The sequence below is a fragment of the Notolabrus celidotus genome, chromosome 13 (assembly GCF_009762535.1).
Source record: "Notolabrus celidotus isolate fNotCel1 chromosome 13, fNotCel1.pri, whole genome shotgun sequence".
Lineage (NCBI taxonomy): Eukaryota > Metazoa > Chordata > Actinopteri > Labriformes > Labridae > Notolabrus > Notolabrus celidotus.
Window position 1 is genome coordinate 16,090,927 of NC_048284.1, and position 20,396 is coordinate 16,111,322.

At 37.6% G+C, this 20,396-nt stretch overlaps 1 protein-coding gene across 3 annotated transcripts; it reads left to right on the top strand.

Moving 5' to 3' along the window:
• Nucleotides 1-891: 891 nt before the first annotated feature.
• Nucleotides 892-19,925, top strand: capn3b (calpain 3b). 3 transcript variants are annotated; one of them, XM_034699020.1, is made up of 23 exons: nucleotides 906-1,904; nucleotides 6,428-6,497; nucleotides 7,092-7,210; nucleotides 7,831-7,964; nucleotides 8,745-8,913; nucleotides 9,586-9,669; nucleotides 9,753-9,844; nucleotides 10,049-10,126; nucleotides 11,780-11,940; nucleotides 12,047-12,216; nucleotides 12,301-12,312; nucleotides 12,529-12,737; nucleotides 12,875-12,911; nucleotides 14,028-14,051; nucleotides 14,273-14,359; nucleotides 16,178-16,255; nucleotides 16,627-16,684; nucleotides 16,768-16,832; nucleotides 17,349-17,417; nucleotides 17,514-17,592; nucleotides 17,717-17,833; nucleotides 18,066-18,124; nucleotides 19,749-19,925. In XM_034699020.1, the coding sequence occupies exons 1-23, from the start codon at nucleotides 1,587-1,589 to the stop codon at nucleotides 19,773-19,775; spliced, it is 2,316 nt and encodes a 771-aa protein (XP_034554911.1). In that variant the 5' UTR covers nucleotides 906-1,586; the 3' UTR covers nucleotides 19,776-19,925. The 3 variants fall into 3 exon arrangements, 2 of the variants coding, with proteins under 2 accessions (XP_034554911.1, XP_034554912.1); XM_034699021.1 differs by lacking the exon at nucleotides 14,028-14,051 and having other exon boundaries at nucleotides 907-1,904; XR_004633498.1 differs by lacking the exons at nucleotides 17,717-17,833; nucleotides 18,066-18,124; nucleotides 19,749-19,925 and having other exon boundaries at nucleotides 892-1,904; nucleotides 16,772-16,832; nucleotides 17,514-17,550.
• Nucleotides 19,926-20,396: the final 471 nt, after the last annotated feature.

Sequence of the window (20,396 nt, forward strand, 5' to 3'; positions counted from 1 at the left end):
TTATTATTATTATTATTATTATTGTCCATGCTTGCACTACAGTTGTTTTTTCATCTGCTGTGTATAAGATATGATCATTCTATCTAAGTTTTTGTTTGTAAAGTTTGAATAGTGTACGCAGAAGACAGGCCTTATTGACCTCATCTGTAGGGAGGTATTATACTTATCTAGATGGACTGGTTAATATTTATCACATACATTTCTAGTATGTGATAATTTGGAAAGTCCATGATCCATAACATAACAACATAACATCAGTCCATGCATCAATATAACTCATGCAGAGCCCTTTGTGTTTAATGTGTTCAGAAAGAAGTTAAATACAATGGCCCGAGCCCTGTCTATTGAAGTCAAAAGACTGATATCTGCTATGTAAACAATAGCCTGTCTTCATGCAGCATCACCTGACTCGTAAAACTTACTTATGAATAATCAAGGGGCTTAATCCAACATATTTGTGCTCAGGTTCTAATTCTGTTAAGACTACAAAAAGATGTAAGAAAAAGTTAATATATTACCAATTAATGCCAACGAAAGAAATTGCTTCATTGAAAAACGAAGAAAGCATGTAGCATCACAGCTCAAATTTCAGGTGGTTGGGGGTATAGCCCGAATCCACCCTGATAGCAACTCATGGTTTGATTTTAGAAGTCTTAAAATCTGACCTGAAAAGTTACAAATTTGTCCAGTTGTGTATTTATATGGCTTGATATTAAACTAAAAATGCTTGTTTCCCTCAAACCTGGCAACCCCATGCTCAACGAATTCTCTTTTCTTATTTGATACTGGACTGGACTGGCAGACAAATAGGCCAACAGAAACTGAATCATGGTGGCGTAGCAGGCCACAGCAGGCCATTGAAAAGAAAATGAACATCAAGACATTAGTTTTACCACTAGGTGTCAGTAGAGGTAGTTATTATAAATTTTGAACAGTTGGAGCAACTGCTATCCATTCAGGCACATGGAGATGTTATCTTTTGATTTTATTAAGTTACATGAAGCAGATATGATGAGTCATTGTCACTTACACAGATACACATGAGTCACTTCAGATTTTGTAGCTAGTTCTAAGCATTTATTTCCCATAGGCCTTATAGATAAGACACTAATACACACATACAAGCTTGGTGCTAACAGGGTACATGACCTGACCATGACCTAAATCTCACTGTGACTTAGGTCTCTAATCAGTTTCACAATATCTTCAGGTATACATACAGATTCTGGATAGTCCCTGTGACCTGGTAATGTTGTGACAGGGCTGGGGGGTATCTCTTTGAGAAGCCTCCTCCCCTCCTTCAAAGAGGCCTAAATTTAGGTCCAGCCAACACCAGGGACATAAGACTGGCTGTGGGGGTGCTGGTGTGAGTGGCGGTTGGTTTTCAGACTGCCTATGAGTAGTGACAGTATTTCCCAGCAAATAAAGGAACTACAAGTGATTGCCAGAGTCAGGAAGTTTCTCTAGGCTGTTTCGCAAGTTCATGCTGGTTCTACAAACAAAAGGGGGGCTGCTGAATTTCTTTTTTGGATTCTATGTATTGACTTCAAGGTAGGGGTATCGAAGGCTGAGGGATCTGTGATAAAATGGAGAACGAGACACATGAAGGTAGATTGCCTCTTGTTGAAGAAACAAAGGTGAAGGTGCTCTTTGAAACAGAAGCATCAGGAGGCCCTGATGGTAAAACTGACTACCCTCCAGCTGGGAGTAACTCCATCTACTCTGCGATTCTGAGCAGAAATGAGGCCGTCAAGGATGCCAAGCGTCTCAAGACTTTTTTGGAACTGCGAGACAAATACGTGAAGAAGAAAGTGATTTTTGAAGACCCTCTGTTTCCTGCTGATGACTCCTCACTCTTTTACAGTCATAAACCCTCGATGAAGATTGAATGGAAGCGTCCCTCGGTGAGTGCAAATCATCATTCATCACATCTTTTAAGTGAACCCAAGCTCTTCCTTAAAATCTCTCATCATTCCGACCACAACATGAGGGCGGGAATGTCAAGTTGATATGGCGACATGTTTGTGGATGCATAGCTTTGGGTTGTCACCTTCTACAGTCACAGACAGCTGACTCTCAAACAGAATGATGCACTCAGTGAGGGCAGGCGAACTTGGCGTTAGCTGCTGAGTTCTAGATTTGTCTTAAATGCTTTCTAGGGGGTTCAAGGGCCTTCTTATACTCTGCTTTTGACAGGAAAGGGTTCTAAAATGTAGATGTGACAGCATTGTATTAGGAAGTGCCAGAGCAGTATCTGTTCAGGAAATCTTTGGTTAATGCTAGCTGCAAGTTAGCTTAGAAAAAGAGCAGAAGAGGGGGAAAAGGTACCCCAGGGGTCATACAAACAATTGTGTTCATTACAAGTGGCAAACTCCGGTCCAAAAATATGAGTCCAATGTGGAAGTGTAAAAAACTGCAGTTCATTGAGGATCCGCTTGAGGCTGGCTCCAGAAGTACTGGAAACCACATACACACCAATTCAAAAAAGCTGATCTCTACAGCAGAAATAAACATGTTTACAGCCTGGTACAGTCTGGATAGCTCATTTCTCGATCGGCACACACTGTAGGGGGGTGATTTTTTTTCTAACGCAGCAATTTTGAAGATATTGAGATTACAAGTCTTGGCAGAGCTGACTTGATTGACAGGCGGGAACACTGTAGCTGTTGGCTAGGAGGTTCAAAGCCCGTCTCTTTACGTCACAATCGCTCGACAGCAGCAATATGGCTGTCGCCAACAGTGCTTCAGAAACAGATGGGTGACGTCACGGATACTACGTCCATATTTTATACAATCTATGGTTCATTAGTGCACTTTAGAAGTCTTATGCTAAGCTAACTGGTGCCCACTGTAGAAATCCAGAAAACTTATAAAATTAGTACCAGCCATACTAATGGTTTTAACTGAAACTAAGACTTAGTTTATTGTATGAAGTTATTTGTATATTCTCATATTTTTGTGAAGTTTTCATCTGCAGGGTGCTGGGTAAATATAGAAAGGGTAAAAACTACAACAACAAAAGGCTGACAGCAGCACGTTAGTTTAGCTGATTGGTAGCAGGGAGAAGACAGCGAGCCCACAGATTCAACAATCATTATTGATTATTAATTCATTTATCATTATGTATTTAATATTCATTATTTTTTTGTGGCTTAAAGAAGCTAGGAGGTGGGGTTTGTTACCCTTTTTCCTGTTTACAGTTCCATGTTGCCCCTGTTCTCCCTTCTCCCTGTCTTTGTGCTATATGCTTCTTAGCTACCTACCTAGCTACCTTAGCTTGATATTCACTTTGTAAACCTAATAGTAGTACCAATCTCCTTGTTTAACTCTAAACCAGTACATCAATACTTGTGTTTTTCAAAATGCTGTGACATAAAGAAAGTTAGCTATGGTCCTTTTAAAATGTGACAGGTCTCAAAAAATATTTTATGGGAACAAATCCAGTGGAACATGAACATTGATTGCTCCTTAATGACTGGTGGTAACTTAAGCTGTTCAGCTGAGACAAGTGATACATCAGCAGGGTCAGCAGTGGGGCTTGGGCTAAATTCGGAACATGACTCTGCTTTTAACAGCCTAAGTTATCGTCAATCAGATGATGAAGAGAACAGAATCACTTCTGTGAAAATGCTGGATAAAAACAGCAACACCTGACATCTTATGCTATGGTGTTTTTTTTTAATAATCATGCATTATGTTTTCTAAACCTTTTGGTCTGTGACCCCTCAAATTGGATATGTAGAGGCTTAAAGAAGTTTAAAGGTATCTGATATTTTCAACAATACAGCCATTTACACAGAAATATGAGAATGATTACTTTGGAGATGTATTGTTTTATCATCTTGTGATGCACTGGAGGAAACTAAAGTGACAATTTGGGAACCTGTTCTATAAGACCTCCTCCTTCAACATTAAATCCCTCTAGAAAAACAAGCAATTTGAGATTCAAGTAATGGTTTGGTGCGAGTAAAAATATATCCATTAGCAACAGATGTGTCAATGTTATGATCCTTTTAATGACCACGGTCATTAAGCTGGACAGTAAGTTCTCACAGTCAACCAGTCTGTCATGTCAGAGATATAGTACATATGAGGTGAGGGTCTCTCTGCATTCAGCACAACATTATCACTTGTCTAGGTGACTAAAGGGCCATGACCAGGAGACCTCTAACAGCTGCATCCACATAAATATGTCGTGAATGCAGAGAGGAGTTCCCAGCAGCTCAGACTCAGAGAAATTTCTACAACCAGCTTTCAGTTTCAGGGTCAGGCCCTCTGAGTGTCTATCAAGTCAGGTGTAGACTGGTACATTTTGTTGTGGTAGTCAAACGTCGACTGAAAGTAGAATAACACCTTACTTCGAGGCATTTCATATGACAATATCTCATTCGACAAAAGACAACAAAGTTCTCAAATGGCGTGTAAAAAAAAAATGTAAGAGAACTGTGCCTTAGAGTTATATGAAAGATATCTAACACTGGCAAAGTCCTTATCAAAAGTATGTTCTCAAACTAGTCCAAATATTTCATTAACAACAATATCAGATGGATAGATATTCAGGAATACCTTCTTTAATTTCCATTGATATAAAACAAGCATTGAAGTTTGATATTATTCCTAGTAAAGGCATATCAAAGGCAAGCAGGATGATGAAACTCTTTTGCTATAACTCATTGAGAAGAACAAAACTAAACGTTAACCCTCAAAAGGATCCTAGTTCTTGGGAAAAGTTCCAAAAGAGCCTTGAGTGATGAGTGGTCAGCTGCTCGTGTCGGTAGTTAGTTCCTACTTTCAATTCATGCAGCTTCTCAGATACAACAATAATGTTCCTGGGTCAACTTGACCCTGGGCATATTCAATTATCTAAAAGTGTCAGAACCCCAAAAAATCCCAATAAACATTTTTTAATCTCATTATTAACTACATTACTAACCATTTAAATCAATATTTAGTCCATTGGTTTTCTTTAATTCTCACATATCATAGGTTAATGAGAATAACTCACTCGTTTTTTAAATGAAAATTAATGTTAAACCTTTTTTTAATGTAGTTTGGACAGACCTAAATATAAATACAGTAGTTTTACATTACTTAGATTTTTTTAAATTTTATTTTACATTTAAAATTGTTTCCATTTTATGAATAATTTCTTTTTAAATTTTTGAACTTTAAAATGGGTCAATTCGACCCGCAACATTACAGTAGGGTTAATATGCACATTTTCTGAATGATTTTATTTAGTAGCTAACCCTTCCAATTTGTTTGTGAACATGATCTATGGTCTTGTTTGAGGTCAAAGTGGTTTGACATTTTCTGGGATATTCCATATGAATGATAACCATCTTGGTTCAGTTGGTTGTTTACGAAAATGCCTCATTCGCACTTAAAGCTTAGCATTCTGCTACTTGAACCAGAATCAGATTTATGTGTTTATTTACTTTTTACCAAGGAGTCACATAACTAGGGATGGGAATTGATAAGAATATAGCGATTTCGATTCCATTATTGATACTGTTTAACGATCCGAATTCCTTATCGATTCTCATTGGATTAGGGAATGAAATAATACAAATAATATTTTCAATTTTGGACAAAATACAGCATATCCAGTATGTGCTTCTAGTCTGTAATGTAGGAAATTGTCCAGTTCCGCTCTTATTGGTCCAGAGAAAATGAAATATTTGTTTTTTTAAGCCCAACTGACACAACAATCTGACCCGGTCAAATTCAGAATCTCATTCAAAATCCTCCTGTACACATTCAAGGCCATCCACAACCTCGCCCCCCTGTATCTGTCCGACCTCCTCCACATTGTCACCCCCTCTCGCTCTCTCAGGTCTTCCTCCTCCCTCCACCTCTCTGTGCCCTCTGCCCATCTCAGCACCATGGGGAGCAGAGCTTTCAGTCGCTCTGCTCCCAAACTCTGGAACTCATTCCCACCTGACATCAGAAATATTGAATCTCTACCCCTCTTCAAATCAAAACTCAAAACCCATCTGTTTCAAACTGCATTTGCGGTCTAATTTCCACTGCTTCATTTTTAACTTGTTGTTACTCTACTTTGCTTGTTGTTTTTATTTATTTTACTGTGTTATTTTATTTTATTGTGTTTTAATCTTTATGTAAAGTAGCCTTGACTGTTAAGAAAGGTGCTTTTAAATAAAATGTATTATTATTATAACAACTTTAAACATTGAGATTGAGAACAGTCAAAACATATTTTTGTAATAAAGAAGTTTCCACTATCCAAGATATATGGATCAAGAAGTACTCCATAGTAATCAAAATTGAGGCTTTAGCAGATTTTGCATGTTGTTTTAATTTGACATTTTATTTCATAAGAAGAAATATATGGAAACTCCAGCTGAAATATTTCTCAACATGGTCTGAAAAAACAACCTTACACTTTCCATTTCTGCTTTGACAGGAAATATGTGAAAACCCAGAGTTCATCGTAGACGGAGCCAACAGGACAGACATCTGTCAAGGAGAATTGGGTAACTTTTAAACCATTTCTGCTTTCTAAAAAAAGAATTAAAGTGAACTATGATACCTATAACCACATGACATGACATGGTATGATTTAGTATTTTTATTACACAAGATAACAGTTTTTTCCATGATTTTCTGTATCAGAGCGTTATGATAAATTCCCAGTCTTTGACCAGACATTACAATTGTTTAGCCCTGTAAAAAGCCTACACACTGATAATAGCTAGATCAAATGATAGTGTATGAAAGATAGATTCATGATTATGCAAATTGTAGTGAAAGAAACCTGGACCAAAAAATTTAAAATATTGTATCTGCTGTTCAAGAAACCCCTGTATAAGCTGAAAAGTGCTCATTTGGTGGATGTGGGAAAAAAACAAACATTAATACAACATAGCACAGGCTAGATCTGTGGGCTGAAAAGCAGAGACAAGGACATCTGCAAATACCATCAGATTTAGCCTGAACCTAGCCACCCTCTGGTGTTGACTTGTGGCACTCGTACAGGAATGTGACTTTAAGCTGTGACACCTCCTATGCTTTGTGAAACTGTATGCTTGGATAAAGTGTTTCATACTTCATGAATCTGCTGGTGACAGGTGACTGCTGGCTACTGGCTGCCATCGCCTCTCTGACACTGAATGAGAAGCTGCTGTACAGAGTGATTCCCCCAGATCAGAGCTTCACTGAGAACTACGCCGGCATCTTCCACTTCCAGGTCTATACACAAACATAAGACATACTTGGCTTTTAAAAACATCTGTATTCTCTTAAAGCTAGGGTTGGTAGCATAGGTTGGTAGCCACGGAAAACTAGCATGAATTTGAATGTAGCATTTCCTCAGGTCTAATCCCCCCCGAGCCCCTCCAAAACGACAACCCCACTCACATGCACAAGCGCTGCTGATTCGTGACCATATGATCGTGACTGATTCAGACGGGATTTTAATGGTTTCATAGTTTGGCTCCTGATGGCAGGGATTGGTTGGTGTTTTCCCAGGTTTACTCCGGCTGTAGATAGCGGCTTTTTTTCTCTCTTTTTTAAGAACACATTATGCATTGATTGACATCAGGACATAAAGATCATTTTATCCAGTATAACAAAATGTGTATCGAAATCTGACTACCAACCCCAGCTTTAAGTTTTCCACAAAAATACCTCAGTTATTCTTTTTGCGATGACTTGTGACAATTTAATGAAAACAAAACACATACAGGACAAAACCAACAAAAATGTAATAGGTGATGCTTTGGCCACAGGGGGGCGCCAAAATAGACAAATTAATAGAAAGTTCCTAACAGGAGCTTTAATCTGTTTTTCTGTTTTTCTTTTACTCAGTTCTGGCGCTACGGAGAATGGATCGATGTAATTGTGGACGACCGCCTCCCTACCTGTAACAACCAGCTGGTTTTTACCAAATCTTTCAGGAAGAATGAGTTCTGGAGTGCTCTTGTGGAAAAAGCTTACGCCAAGTAAGTACAGTATATCAATGAATACTGCACAATAGAGCCATGCTGCACTTCGTGACCTCCATGATATCAATTCACTCAACTTGTGCTCACATTTCCCATATGTTAAATTGAGAAAGGGTGTCATTTAATTTTCACTTACTGAAAAGTTAGTTCTTTGGGACATGAATTCTATCATCTGTTTAGATAAACTGATGCAGTGCCTGTTTGGAGCACATGACCATTTGGGAGGCATGCCCATTTGGAGCTCTCGAATTTCACACCAAATTCATCTTGTGCTCCTCTTTGAGATATACTTTTTTATTTTTAAAGCCCTCTCCAAAGCATGGCAGCACACTTTTAGGGTCAGGTTTAGCGACACTGCATGGCATTGTGAAAATCAGAAACAGCTTTTTTACACAGCTTTGTCCAGAAATATTTTGTTCCAAAGCTTGGGAGAATTACTCTAGTTCGTAGGAGTAGGTGAACAAAAAATGATGAAATAAATATGTCAGAAAGGTGAACAGAGGTATTGATAAACAAGAAAAAGGCACTCCGCTTACTGAAAGATAATATCACCGTTTTAAAAAAATCTGTCAAACAAAATGATTGACACTTGAGAAACATCAGTTCTCACCTTGCTGGTATAAACTGTTATGACTTTATTCCACATGAATACAGTTTTGAATTTCCAATTAACGACTTAACTAGGAAAACTTCTCCTTGGCGTATCTTTTATTGCCTGTGAACACTGTCCAAAATCCAAGCTGGCTAAATCACCAGGATGTTTGACCTCTCTCTCAGGTTGCATGGGTCATATGAAGCGCTGAAAGGTGGCAACACTTTGGAAGCCATGGAGGACTTCACAGGAGGTGTTACTGAGTTCTTTGAGCTGTCTGAAGCACCTAAAGAGCTCTACAACATCATGAAGAAGGCACTGGAAAGAGGCTCACTGATGGGCTGCTCCATAGATGTGAGTGGTTATCAAAGCAGTGAAGCTACAGAGGAAAGGCAGTGTGCAGAAGAGGAGATTTACTCGTGATTTAAACAAACACAAAGGCTAGAAAAGGAAAATGTATTTATCAAAGGAGCAATGCTAAGAATTCAACCAACCCAAATATGAATATGACATTCAGCAGATATTTTACGGACTGGAACAAAACAAACAAAAGCACCTCAAAATAAACAGAATGTATACTTTTACATTCTTTTTTGTCACTAATTAATAATTTATTCAACTATTTAAGTGAACAGACAAATCAGTTTTGCTGTTCCTGTTTACTTGCCGTTGGACTTGATAAAAAAAAGTAACATTTTATAAACTCTTTACATGTTTTCATGTATATGTATTACTACTTGAAATAACCAAAGTGTCAAATAAATCAAACACAGAAAAAGTGCAATATTTCCTTTTTTCTGACATGTATTGGAAAAGAAATGATCATGAAGTAAATACTACAGTGAGTACAAGAACCTCAAAACTTCTTTGAAAACAGCACTTGAGTAACATTTTGCTTCGTAGCTGCCTACATCCTGTATATACAACTCTTTGACTTGACCAAAGTAAACCTTTTCCTATTCAGGCCTTATTCCTCATAATCAAGTGTCGTCTGCTGTAATCGCCTGTATGTGTTGTGTCCGTCAGATTCTTTCAGCCAGTGAAATGGAGAGTCGGACCGAACAGGGGCTGGTCAGGGGTCATGCTTACTCTATCATAGGCCTGGCTGAGGTACAGCACACTCAATTTAGCATGTTTGCAAGATGAAATATACATCATTTGAATAATGCTGACAGTGTTTGGTTGTTTTCTAGTGTGATGAGGTTGGAAAGAAGACAAAGATTCGCTTGATTCGCTTACGTAATCCCTGGGGTTGGGTGCTGTGGAAGGGTCCATGGAGCCCGAAGTAAGAACTGATCCAACCTGAAACTTTTTATTCAGTTCTCTTGCATTGGTATAAGAATATTTCAAATTATACTTGAAGCATTAAGTTGCTTTCCGTATTAGTGTTCAGAATACAACTGAAGGGTATTTTGATTTTCCTGATTTTGAGAAACATAGTACACAGTATAGTGATGATGTTTTCATGACTTTTTCTTTCTTTCCATAGTTCAAATGACTGGTCCACTCTTTCCGTTGCAGACAGAGAAAATCTGAAAAAACAGACCGTGGAGGCCAGTGAGTTCTGGTGAGTAAAACCTTCATCGCCACCTATTTTTAACTTGTTCGGTCCTTCAGTCTGGTGTGAAATCCCATTCAAATATTGAATTGAGAATTCAAAGCTTGATCCAAAAGGCAACTGGACTTGGTAGAAATTCTTGAGGATGTTTCACCTCTCCTCTGAAATGCTGGGGACGGAACAATATAAGCATCATATAAGCATCTAACAGTCGTAGGTGTGCTAAGGTAGTCACATGGGGTCGTTAGTAGTTGTTGACTTAGCTCCTGACTGTCATTCATGACTTGGAAATCATTACTGTAGGTGCATTTCGACCAAGAGTTCCGGGGTCTTTTAGCCCTCAGAACTACTTTCCCTGGAACTAAAAGGTTCCTGTGCCCCCATTGTTGTCTGCGTTTTGACGGCGGGCTGAAGTCCCGGGTAGATTGTGCAAATCAGGCCAGTGACATATGGAGAAAAAAATTATATTTAATAATATTTTGAAATCTTAATAAAAAACTAAACTAGTATGCATTCCCAGGAACTCCCTCTGTGTTTAACTCCACAAACACCGTTACGTTTAACTGAAAGTCCCAAGACCTTTAAAAAGTACTACCCCCCAAGCAGGGGCTTTTCAGGGGGGAGATTATCTACCCCTGAACTAAATTTAGACCCTGGTTCCTCCGGTCGAAACGCACGAAAAACGCCTTATGACCTGGATGACTGAGAGCCTTCACAGACATTGAATAATGAAGTTATCAGCTTGCAACATTAGAAAATATCTAATTAGACATGCTTGCATACTAGCTTGCCCACTTGCTGTCTGTCCTTAACGTTTGCACTTCATAAATTATTGATATTCCCTTCTGCTCGCTTTGAGCTTTGGAAGAGGATAGGGGCCATTTAAAAAAAAAATGGAGGTTATGCCAGTGAATAAACAAAAAAATGTGTGTGACTGTTAACTCAGAATTCAGAATTTAATCTTTATTTTAAAAAGTTTTAATTTTTATTTTCAGATCTGACTTTCTATTATTCCAAGATTTATGTTAGAATTCTGACTTTAATTTCAGAGTTCTGAGAAAAAAACATTCAGAATTTTTACTTCGGATTCAGAATTTTAAAAAAAGAAGTCGGATCTAAAAAAAAACAAAAAACTGTTGGCATGGCCTCCAGTGACCCTGATCCTCATTTGTAGCTATCTGCTGCTATCTGGTACAAGATGTAACAGATCATTAATCTTGGGACTCATGCCTTTTTCTATTGAGTGCTTATTTTGATAGACACATGCCATAAGCTGATTCCTTATCATTTAAAAATTAAACAATGCCAAGTGTTGACACTGTCATTATACAGTATATTGTTCCATTGTCAAATTCAAGGAAAAGGTAGCAGAGGCTTTGTGCCATCAGATTAGAACTTAAACATTACTGTGTATGATCAAATGTACACTAACATTGTAGCTGTAGTCTGTTAGTCTGTTAGGTCACAGCTGAGATCAAGTTACAGCAAGTACAGTCCAGCGCATTGTTATGTGTATGGCCGTAGTTACACAAGTCAAAACTCCCTGAAAAAACTCTTAGATTGACAAACTCATGGAGAAACCTGATGACAGAGAAAAGGGATCCTCGTGAATGGATTTCATCTAAAATTAAATGTCTCCTCCTCTCTCATATTCCTGTCCAGGATGTCTTTTGAGGATTTCAAGAAGAACTTCACAAAGCTGGAGATGTGTAACCTGACCCCCGACACACTGCAGGTTGATGAGAGACAAACCTGGACTGTGTCTGTCAATGAGGGACGCTGGGTGAGAGGAAGCTCTGCAGGTGGCTGCAGGAACTTCCCAGGTTGGTCTCTTTATTTTCCTTTAAAACTAAAACTGATCAAACTCTATGTGTGTCTTTACTTGAGCAAAAAATGTTCTTCTGGGACATTTTCATTTATTCTTTACAGACACATTCTGGACTAACCCTCAGTATCGGCTGCAGCTGTATGAGGAGGATGATGACCCGGAGGAAGGGAAGGTTGTCTGCACGTTTGTCGTGGCTTTGATGCAGAAGGGTCGCAGGATGCAGCGCCATCAAGGGGCCAAATTCCTCACCATTGGATTTTCTATCTACGAGGTACTGATGGGAGAGTCCACAATAATTTATCTCTCCTGCAGCAGTGGAAGGGCTTGTGTTTATTTATCTTCTTTGTCTTTGCAGGTGCCAAAGGAGGTATGGCCATCTTGGATCAGGACTTTGTTTTGAATAAATCAGCACTTTCATTGTGTTGACTTGAGTTCTAGAGATTTATGTTTGTGTTTGAGCTTTATTGAGTAGTACATGCAGAAGTAAAAGTTAAAGCAGCCTCCAGGCCCACAATTGCTTCATTTTTACACAATACTGTATTTTAGAATGTCCACACTTCCCCTGATTTTTGTCCATCCACAGATGTGTGGACAGAATCAACATCTCCAGAAGGACTTCTTCCTGTACACGGCCTCCAAAGCAAAATGCAAGACCTACATTAACCTACGGGAGGTGACCGAACGGATCCGTCTGCCTCCAGGGGAATACGCCATCATCCCCACGACCTTTGATCCCAATCAAGAAGGAGAGTTCATCCTCAGGGTCTTCTCGGAGAAGCAGAGCATGTCTGAGTAAGGATCAGTAAGGGAGGGGCACCAGCCTTTTATGGTGATGAAGCTGAAGTTATATTGGGGGATCTGTTGATGGTAAAAGTTTGGACTCCTTTAGGGATTAGCATGAACTCTTATGTGTCTGTTTTTCCTCACAGGGAGGCGGAGAACCCGATTGGTTCCGACCAACTGCAGGTTTGCTATTGGAGAAGTCCTGGGGGGAAAATATGTGTTGACAATTCGCACTGTTACTGCAGGTGAAAGGGGTCAAAACAGCAGAATATGATGACTACATTCTTGAAAACTGTTTTTTTTTTTTAACATGGCCTGAGTCTTCCAGTGGTGACACACATGCTCACACACTCCCTTCATCGCACCTTGAGCTTCCAAAATGAAAAGGGCTAAACTTGTTTAAACATTTCTTTAACTTAAGCCTTTAGTGCTAAGAAAAGGTAATTTCACTAAACAACATATCACCAACTTTAAGCTTCCTCTCAAAGAGACTTCTACGTTCAGTGCAAAATTGTCCGGTTAAAATGCCTCTTAATTTCTAAAGGACTTCTGGGTCTGCACCACACTTGCACCTATAGACTGTGTATAAAATCGACGTCATCTTGCTCGGCTCGAAGTGAGGCTGCCACAAAAACTGCTCCCCCTGGTGGTTGGCTGCAGTATAGGTCAAAAACTCTGTCTCCCCCATTCATTTGAATAGGGCTGCCGTCAAACTTTAAAAAATAAATACACATGGTACAAATGTTTCTCACATCCGTATGCTGTGGTGATATGTAGTTATTATTTGACTGTTTTGTGTTCAAGGCCTCTTTTTTCTGAAACGTTTATTTTTCGTTAGTTATTAGAGGTTAAAAAACAGGGTTTTACATCCGGATTTACTTTGATTGACAGCTGCTGTAGAGGGAAACTCCGTAGGACCTCGGGACGCAACGCTGTAGGGCGGAGCTTGTTACCGTGTAAACACACAAATTCCCTACTGCGCAGACTCTGGCTGCAGAAAATGTACAAGATGTCAGCGTTCTGAAACAGGATATTTTGGCTTCAAAACCGTACAATGGGAAAAGGCAGAGCAACGCTGTCCATTATATATACAGTCTATGCTTCCACCCTGCAGTATCAGTACGAATTATATATATTTTAAATCCTATGATGTTCTTTCAATATGTCTGTCCTTTCCTTTTTCACTCTGTGATCAATGTTTATCCCAAAAATATAACTAACAGACCTGAAAATGAAAGTGTCTCCCTCCTTTCTTCCATCTCATTTCATCCCTGTCCTTCTTGTCTTATTGACCATCAGCAAGACAACAAAAAAAAAGAAAAGGTAATGCATGCATGCATGCAGCAGTACCACTTTTCTTTTTCACTTTTCTTCCCCATCTCTCCATCTGATCACTTATTTGTTGTTTGCAGTTTTAGTTTTTTTTACATTATTTCATATTCAGATTATAAACTTTGACATTACTTCAAATTAACTCTCTTTTCTGTTTGTCTTTTATAACTCTGCTCCCCTCTTTCCAACCACTGCCATTACCCACATGCCAGCCTATTGTATTTGTGTCAGACAGAGCGCGGGCCAACAAAGAAATTGAGCATGACGGCATTAAGGGAGAGAAGAAGAAGAAACCAAAGGTAACTTTGTTGCAGGGAAACAGTGAATATGGTGGTCTGAGACAAGATAAACACAACACCGCGCAGAATAAGAGCTTATAAAGACACTTATATTACCAAATATCTGTCAACTGACGGCCCTGGGAGTGCAGTCGACCCGGTCGAATAACACCCCCTGGCATAAAACAACTGAGTTTAAGCCAAGGGATCTCAAATGTCTCAGCTGCACCTGTTTTCCTGTAAGGCCTCAGTGTGTACAGGCCAACTTGTTTATGTCTTACTCTAACGTGCTGCTCTCCTCTGGTTCTATAAGGAAATGCATCCTGAGCTAATCAGTCACTGATGCAGTTTTATTTATAGCGCAGCAGGAACAAACTGACAAAAGTTCAAACCTGTTTCAGTATTTGAGCTCCTGATTTAAAGACTTGTTGAATGATCTAAAAATAATGAGTAAAAGCAACTACAAACTCATTTTTGTGCAACTTTAATTTAAAATGAATATTATGTCTTTTCTGCTACATTTCTCATGGAACTAGAGAAACAGTCAAACAGCATTTAGCCATTGGCTTTACTATTTAGAAATGTCTTTTTTTTTGTCATTCAACTTTTTATTGCATTTGTTCAGTACTTCTTTGTTCACCACAAGTTGACAAATTATATATAAGTTGTACAAAACCAACAAAAAGAAAATAGAAAAAAAAATACATATAATAATAAAAATAATAAAATAAATAAATAAATAAATAAATACAAAAGATAATACTAAAGATAATAATAAAATAGCATTCCTAATTTTCTTGGTGGTATTTAGAAATGTCTTTTGAGAAAAATGTGTAACTTTTAAAAAATACATTACAATAAATCCAGAGGGCAGCCTTTGATACAAGTAAATACGATATATTAATATAAAAGACAGGAAAATCCTCTTAGTCATAAAGTTTTTTTTTTTTTTAAATACTTCATTTATAGATGTCTCAGAAGACATAGAACATTCAGAAGGTTGACAGAGAAGAACAATACCCCCCTCCCCAAACATTCTACAAACAAAAAAACAAGACGAAACAGACACACACAAAAAAACAGAAAAACAAACAAATACAAACTAAAAATACACACATCATCTGTGTAGTACTCTAAATTACACATTGTTATGGTCATCCTTTTGTGCAATTATATTGTGTGATTAAAAGGCAAAGGCATTGAGGTGTCATGTGGGTCCTCTAAGAGCCGTGATGTAGTCAAGGAAGGGCTGCCATATCTGTTCGAGTCTGGTTATACCTGATCCTCTCGAAATACAAGGTACTGGAGAATTCTGTAAGCCAGGCCTCAAAGCAGGGCAGTCCCTCCTTGTTCCAAACTTTTAGAATATTTTTTTGCAATTACCATTCCATACTGAATTGAGGAGGCTAAGTCATAAAGTTTAAGTTTTATAGCTTATTATATGGCATATTAATATAAGTAACCCCCAAACGGAAATGTTTTCAAGCTAGCTTTAAGCTAAAGCTAGTTAACCAACTTTTTCAAACAATTTTCCTGTAGTAAAAATCTATTTTCATACCGAAAGGTTCTGGTTATTATTAATTTGTTATATCCGATTAGCTTTAGTAAGGTAGTTGAAGAAAGCAAACACAAAGGAGCAAAAAAAAAGAAGAAACATGACATAAGCAAGTCACGCTAATAGATTAAAGCTAAAGCTAGCTAGCTCACGTTAACATAGTAACAAGTTCCAAACAAACATCACTTATACATTACTAAAGCAAATATCAGAACAATGTCAAACATGTTTTACTTTGTCTTTATGTTTTTAAAAAATGGTCTTCTTTCTTTTCGGTCACGCAGCGGAAACTGCTTGAGCCTGAGGAAGAGACTGAGGAGGAAAAACAGTTCAGATTGATTTACCAAAAGATTGCTGGTGAGGTGAGTAAACAGAGAGGAGGGTTTGAAATGAAACATCGGATTACATGGGATTTATTTTGTATAGAGCCCCTGAAGTCCCATCTTCTGCAGCAAACTTAATTATCTTGTAGGAAAAGTTATTGATCTTGTGCATACAAGTTGTTGGAGCTGCATGTGGACTTTAGTCCCTGGTTCATCACACATGGCACAAACACCTTCTTCCCAAACAACTTATTACCTTGTGCGCATAAGATCATTTAATTCTGCATCCAAGACATTAACCCATATGCACAAGATAAAAACTATCACCCTTGCAGGACTTCTCAGTATGTTTATGACTGTCTGTGTGCAATATTTGAGCTAACATTTCAAATTGTTCCTCTCTCCATCAGGACATGCAGATCTGTGCCAATGAACTGAAGACAGTCATGAAGAACGTTCTCTCCAAACGTGAGCAAACTATAAAGATCAAGATCACTGGTTTAGCTTCTGTCATGTGCAGATCATTCATTCTGAGCTGTCCTTTTCCACAGATAGTGAAATTAAAACGGAGGGTTTCAGCCTTGAAACATGTCGGAGTATGATTGCCTTAATGGATGTATCCTTTCAGCCTGATGGTTATTACAGTTTTGTTGGTATAAGAAGTGCATCATTGTTGTTTAATGGCCTGCACTAAAGTCATAAGGTACATTTTGCTGAAAATGTCTTAGCTTTGGGAAGACATGCATATTTTGATGATTTATCTTTTACTTCAGAGTTCTCCATGCAGATGAATACCTGCTGTAACTATTTTACTTTTTTATATTTGATTTTAAAATAATTACTCCTCATGTTCTATAAGAGCAGGCTATTTCTATCTAAGCCGTTTGAGGTAACTGATTTATTTGAATACACAAAACAATAAGAAATGCCTTCACAATAATCCAAGGCAATAATACAATCACTGAACAATATTTGCTTTCTTCAACCAACTATCCAAACCTCTAAATTAAAAAGCATAAACTAACACTACCTTATCATTTGTTGGTATTTGACCAGTCATACGAATTAAATGCACCTTTTAGCCTGACTCTACTTCCTGTGTTGGAGTTTCTGTAACTGACTCTTTCGTCAGACTGATGGAACAGGGAAGCTGAACCTGCAAGAGTTCAAACACTTGTGGAAAAAGATCAAGGCATGGCAGGTACGATAGGAATAACCACTCTTTGAATTATACTGCTCATGTTTAGGAGAACCTGCAAGTTTTCATCAATCTGTCTATATTCTTGTGTGTTTGCAGATGATCTTCAAACGTTATGATAAAAACAAATCCTGCTCCATCAGTAGTTTTGAGATGAGGAATGCTGTAAATGAAGCAGGTGAGCACCATCCAGTATGAAGCAATGGTTACAATGAAAAAGCTAAAGGTATTTTTCAAACGTAATAACTTCCAGCCTCGTTTCAAGCCCTGAATCTGCTTTCTTTTTTCTTCTCCACCCGAAGGGTTTCACCTCAACAACCAGTTATATGCCATCATAGCGATGCGCTACGCAGACGAACACCTCAACATCGACTTTGACAGCTACATCTGCTGTTTTGTGAGGCTAGAGGGCATGTTCAGTGAGTACAGTTGACAGCTTCAGCCTAACTACTACTGTGCTCATTAATCCTCCAAGTTTTCAAGAGATCAAAATAATTACAGGCAAAGTGATGACCTATTCTCATTTTTTACAGGATCACATGCCAATAAAATTTAAGTTAAAATTAACTTTATTAACTATTAACAGTTGCACTGAACTGCATGAATTTAAGAACTGGAATCAAATAAATGCATGTGTTGGGTCTCTTGCAGGAGCGTTCAATGCCTTCGACAAAGATGGAGATGGAGTAATCAAACTCAACGTCCTGGAGGTGAGACAGCTTTAGTGTTTTTCACAACCTGACACTTATGGCACATGACTTTCAATGTTTATGTTGTTGTATAACTACTTTGAGTAAAGACTGTTCAGAAGTAAGGTTGTAACATGTGATCAATTTCAGTGTTGGTGAAGAGGGAGTTATTTCAACCACTGGTTTTTCGCATAGCCTGATAATTATGGGGCGCTGTTTGTAAAGTAGTGCACACTAAAAATAACAGCAACATTTCTCCACATTTAGCTCCAAAACGTCATAAAATTTAGAGTGAATTTTTAACAGTCACTCTTTTTTGTCACGTTTAGAGGAATATTTGTGATCTTCTTCACATTTAATTTTATTGTGAAAAATATATTAAGTTAAAATCATTGTTAAATCCAAATGCTAAATATAAATATAAATGTTAAATCTAAATCTAAATGTTCAACATCAAATATAAATGTTAAACCTAAATCTAAATGTTAAATGTTGCTCCGTGATCCTTAATATTTAGCTGATATGAGGCAGTGTGAATTTGCATATCAGCTAAATATTTAGGATTGCAGAGCAACATTTAACATTTATATTTATATTTAACATTTACATTTATATTTAACATTTATATTTATATTCAATATTTAGATTCATCATTTAACATTTAGATTTGTATTTAACATTTATATTTATATTTAGCATTTGGATTTAACAATTATTTTAACTTAATATATTTTTCACAACAAAATTAAATGTGAAGAAGATCACAAATATTCCTCTAAATGTGATAAAAAAGTGACTTTTAAAAAATCACTCTACATTGTTATGACGTTTTGGAGCTAAATGTGGAGAATTGTTGCTGTTATTTTCTGTGTGCACAACTTTACAAACAGCGCCCCATAGATAATATCAGGAAACAGCTGATCTGTTAAAATATTAAAAAGTAGCACCAGTGTTCTCAGAAAGGAAATGAAAAACAATGTGACGGTGGACTTTGAATGAAAAAAAGGGGAAATATAAAAAGCTTTCATATATGGCTAGTAAATAATAGAACAAATAAATCAAGCTAACGTGTTTTTGCCACACAGGCTGTAATAAATTACAGCCTCAGATTCATTTTTTTTAAATTCAAGTTGATCTATTTAGCTACATTTTTAGTTTGGTTGTTTTTTGTCTCTTGGGGCCTGCAGAACCAAACAGTTGTTCAGTAAGCTGCAGCCGAAAGAACAAGTCATACATACTGTATGTCACGTCTGAAAATAATGCTAAATCGAATTAGCTTTCTGATAGCAAAGCAATGTGCTGAAAAACTTCCTAATAGAGTTAAACTGACTACTGCTGTTGGGTTGATGTTTCCTCAAATTAGCATAATTACGACTGCAGTGGTTGATGGCAGAGCTTTTATTCTGGTTGTCCAGCCAGTTTCTGGACCAGGATCCTCTGTGGTTAATACAATTCCTATTGACCAGTACCAAAACAACAACAGCAACAACAAAAATACCCTTTTACTATAAAAGTACACCAAACTATACAAAACACATCAAAGTGGGGAAAAAAAAGAACTTTAAAGTGAATAAAAACTGTTGTGGCAGTTAAATTTGCTGTGTTTCAATGTAAAGTGTCTGATTTTGTTTTGCTCCCTCTCCAGTGGCTTCAGCTGACCATGTACTCTTAAGTCACTTGCTTGTGGCCTGATGCTGCTACAGAGAGGTGGCGCTTGTGGTTCACGACTCAACTTCTGGACAGCTTCTTCATTTCCTTAAAAATAACTTTTGCACACATTTTATGACTGAAGTAAAATCCAAGTCTTGAAGTACAAATGTGAGATTTGCCTCTTTATTCAGTTTTATGTGACGTTATATTAAAGTAGTTTATTAGTAGATTGGATTATTAGTAGCTGCCGTTATCAGTAATGTAAACAATATGTGGTCAGTAGCACAAAGCTAGAGCGAGTGAATGAACATTTGATTGACACATCAATGAGTATACACATAATGTATGTTCTTAAAGTATAGTGGCGGTGCACACTGAAGAATACATTTGTCTTTTTATTAGGGTTGCAAAATTCCTGGAATTTTTAAAGTTGGAAACTTTCCATGGGAATTAATGGGAATAAACGGGAATAAACCAGGAATTTACTAAATTGAAGGTTGGCTCTTAATAAGGAACTTAAATTTAGTTGGGTAAAATATATTTTAGCATAATCCTGACTAAAACAACCAGATTTCATGCAAGTACAGTCGAATATCTATGCTATTCCTCAATCACATACACATATCACACTGCTTACTGCAGG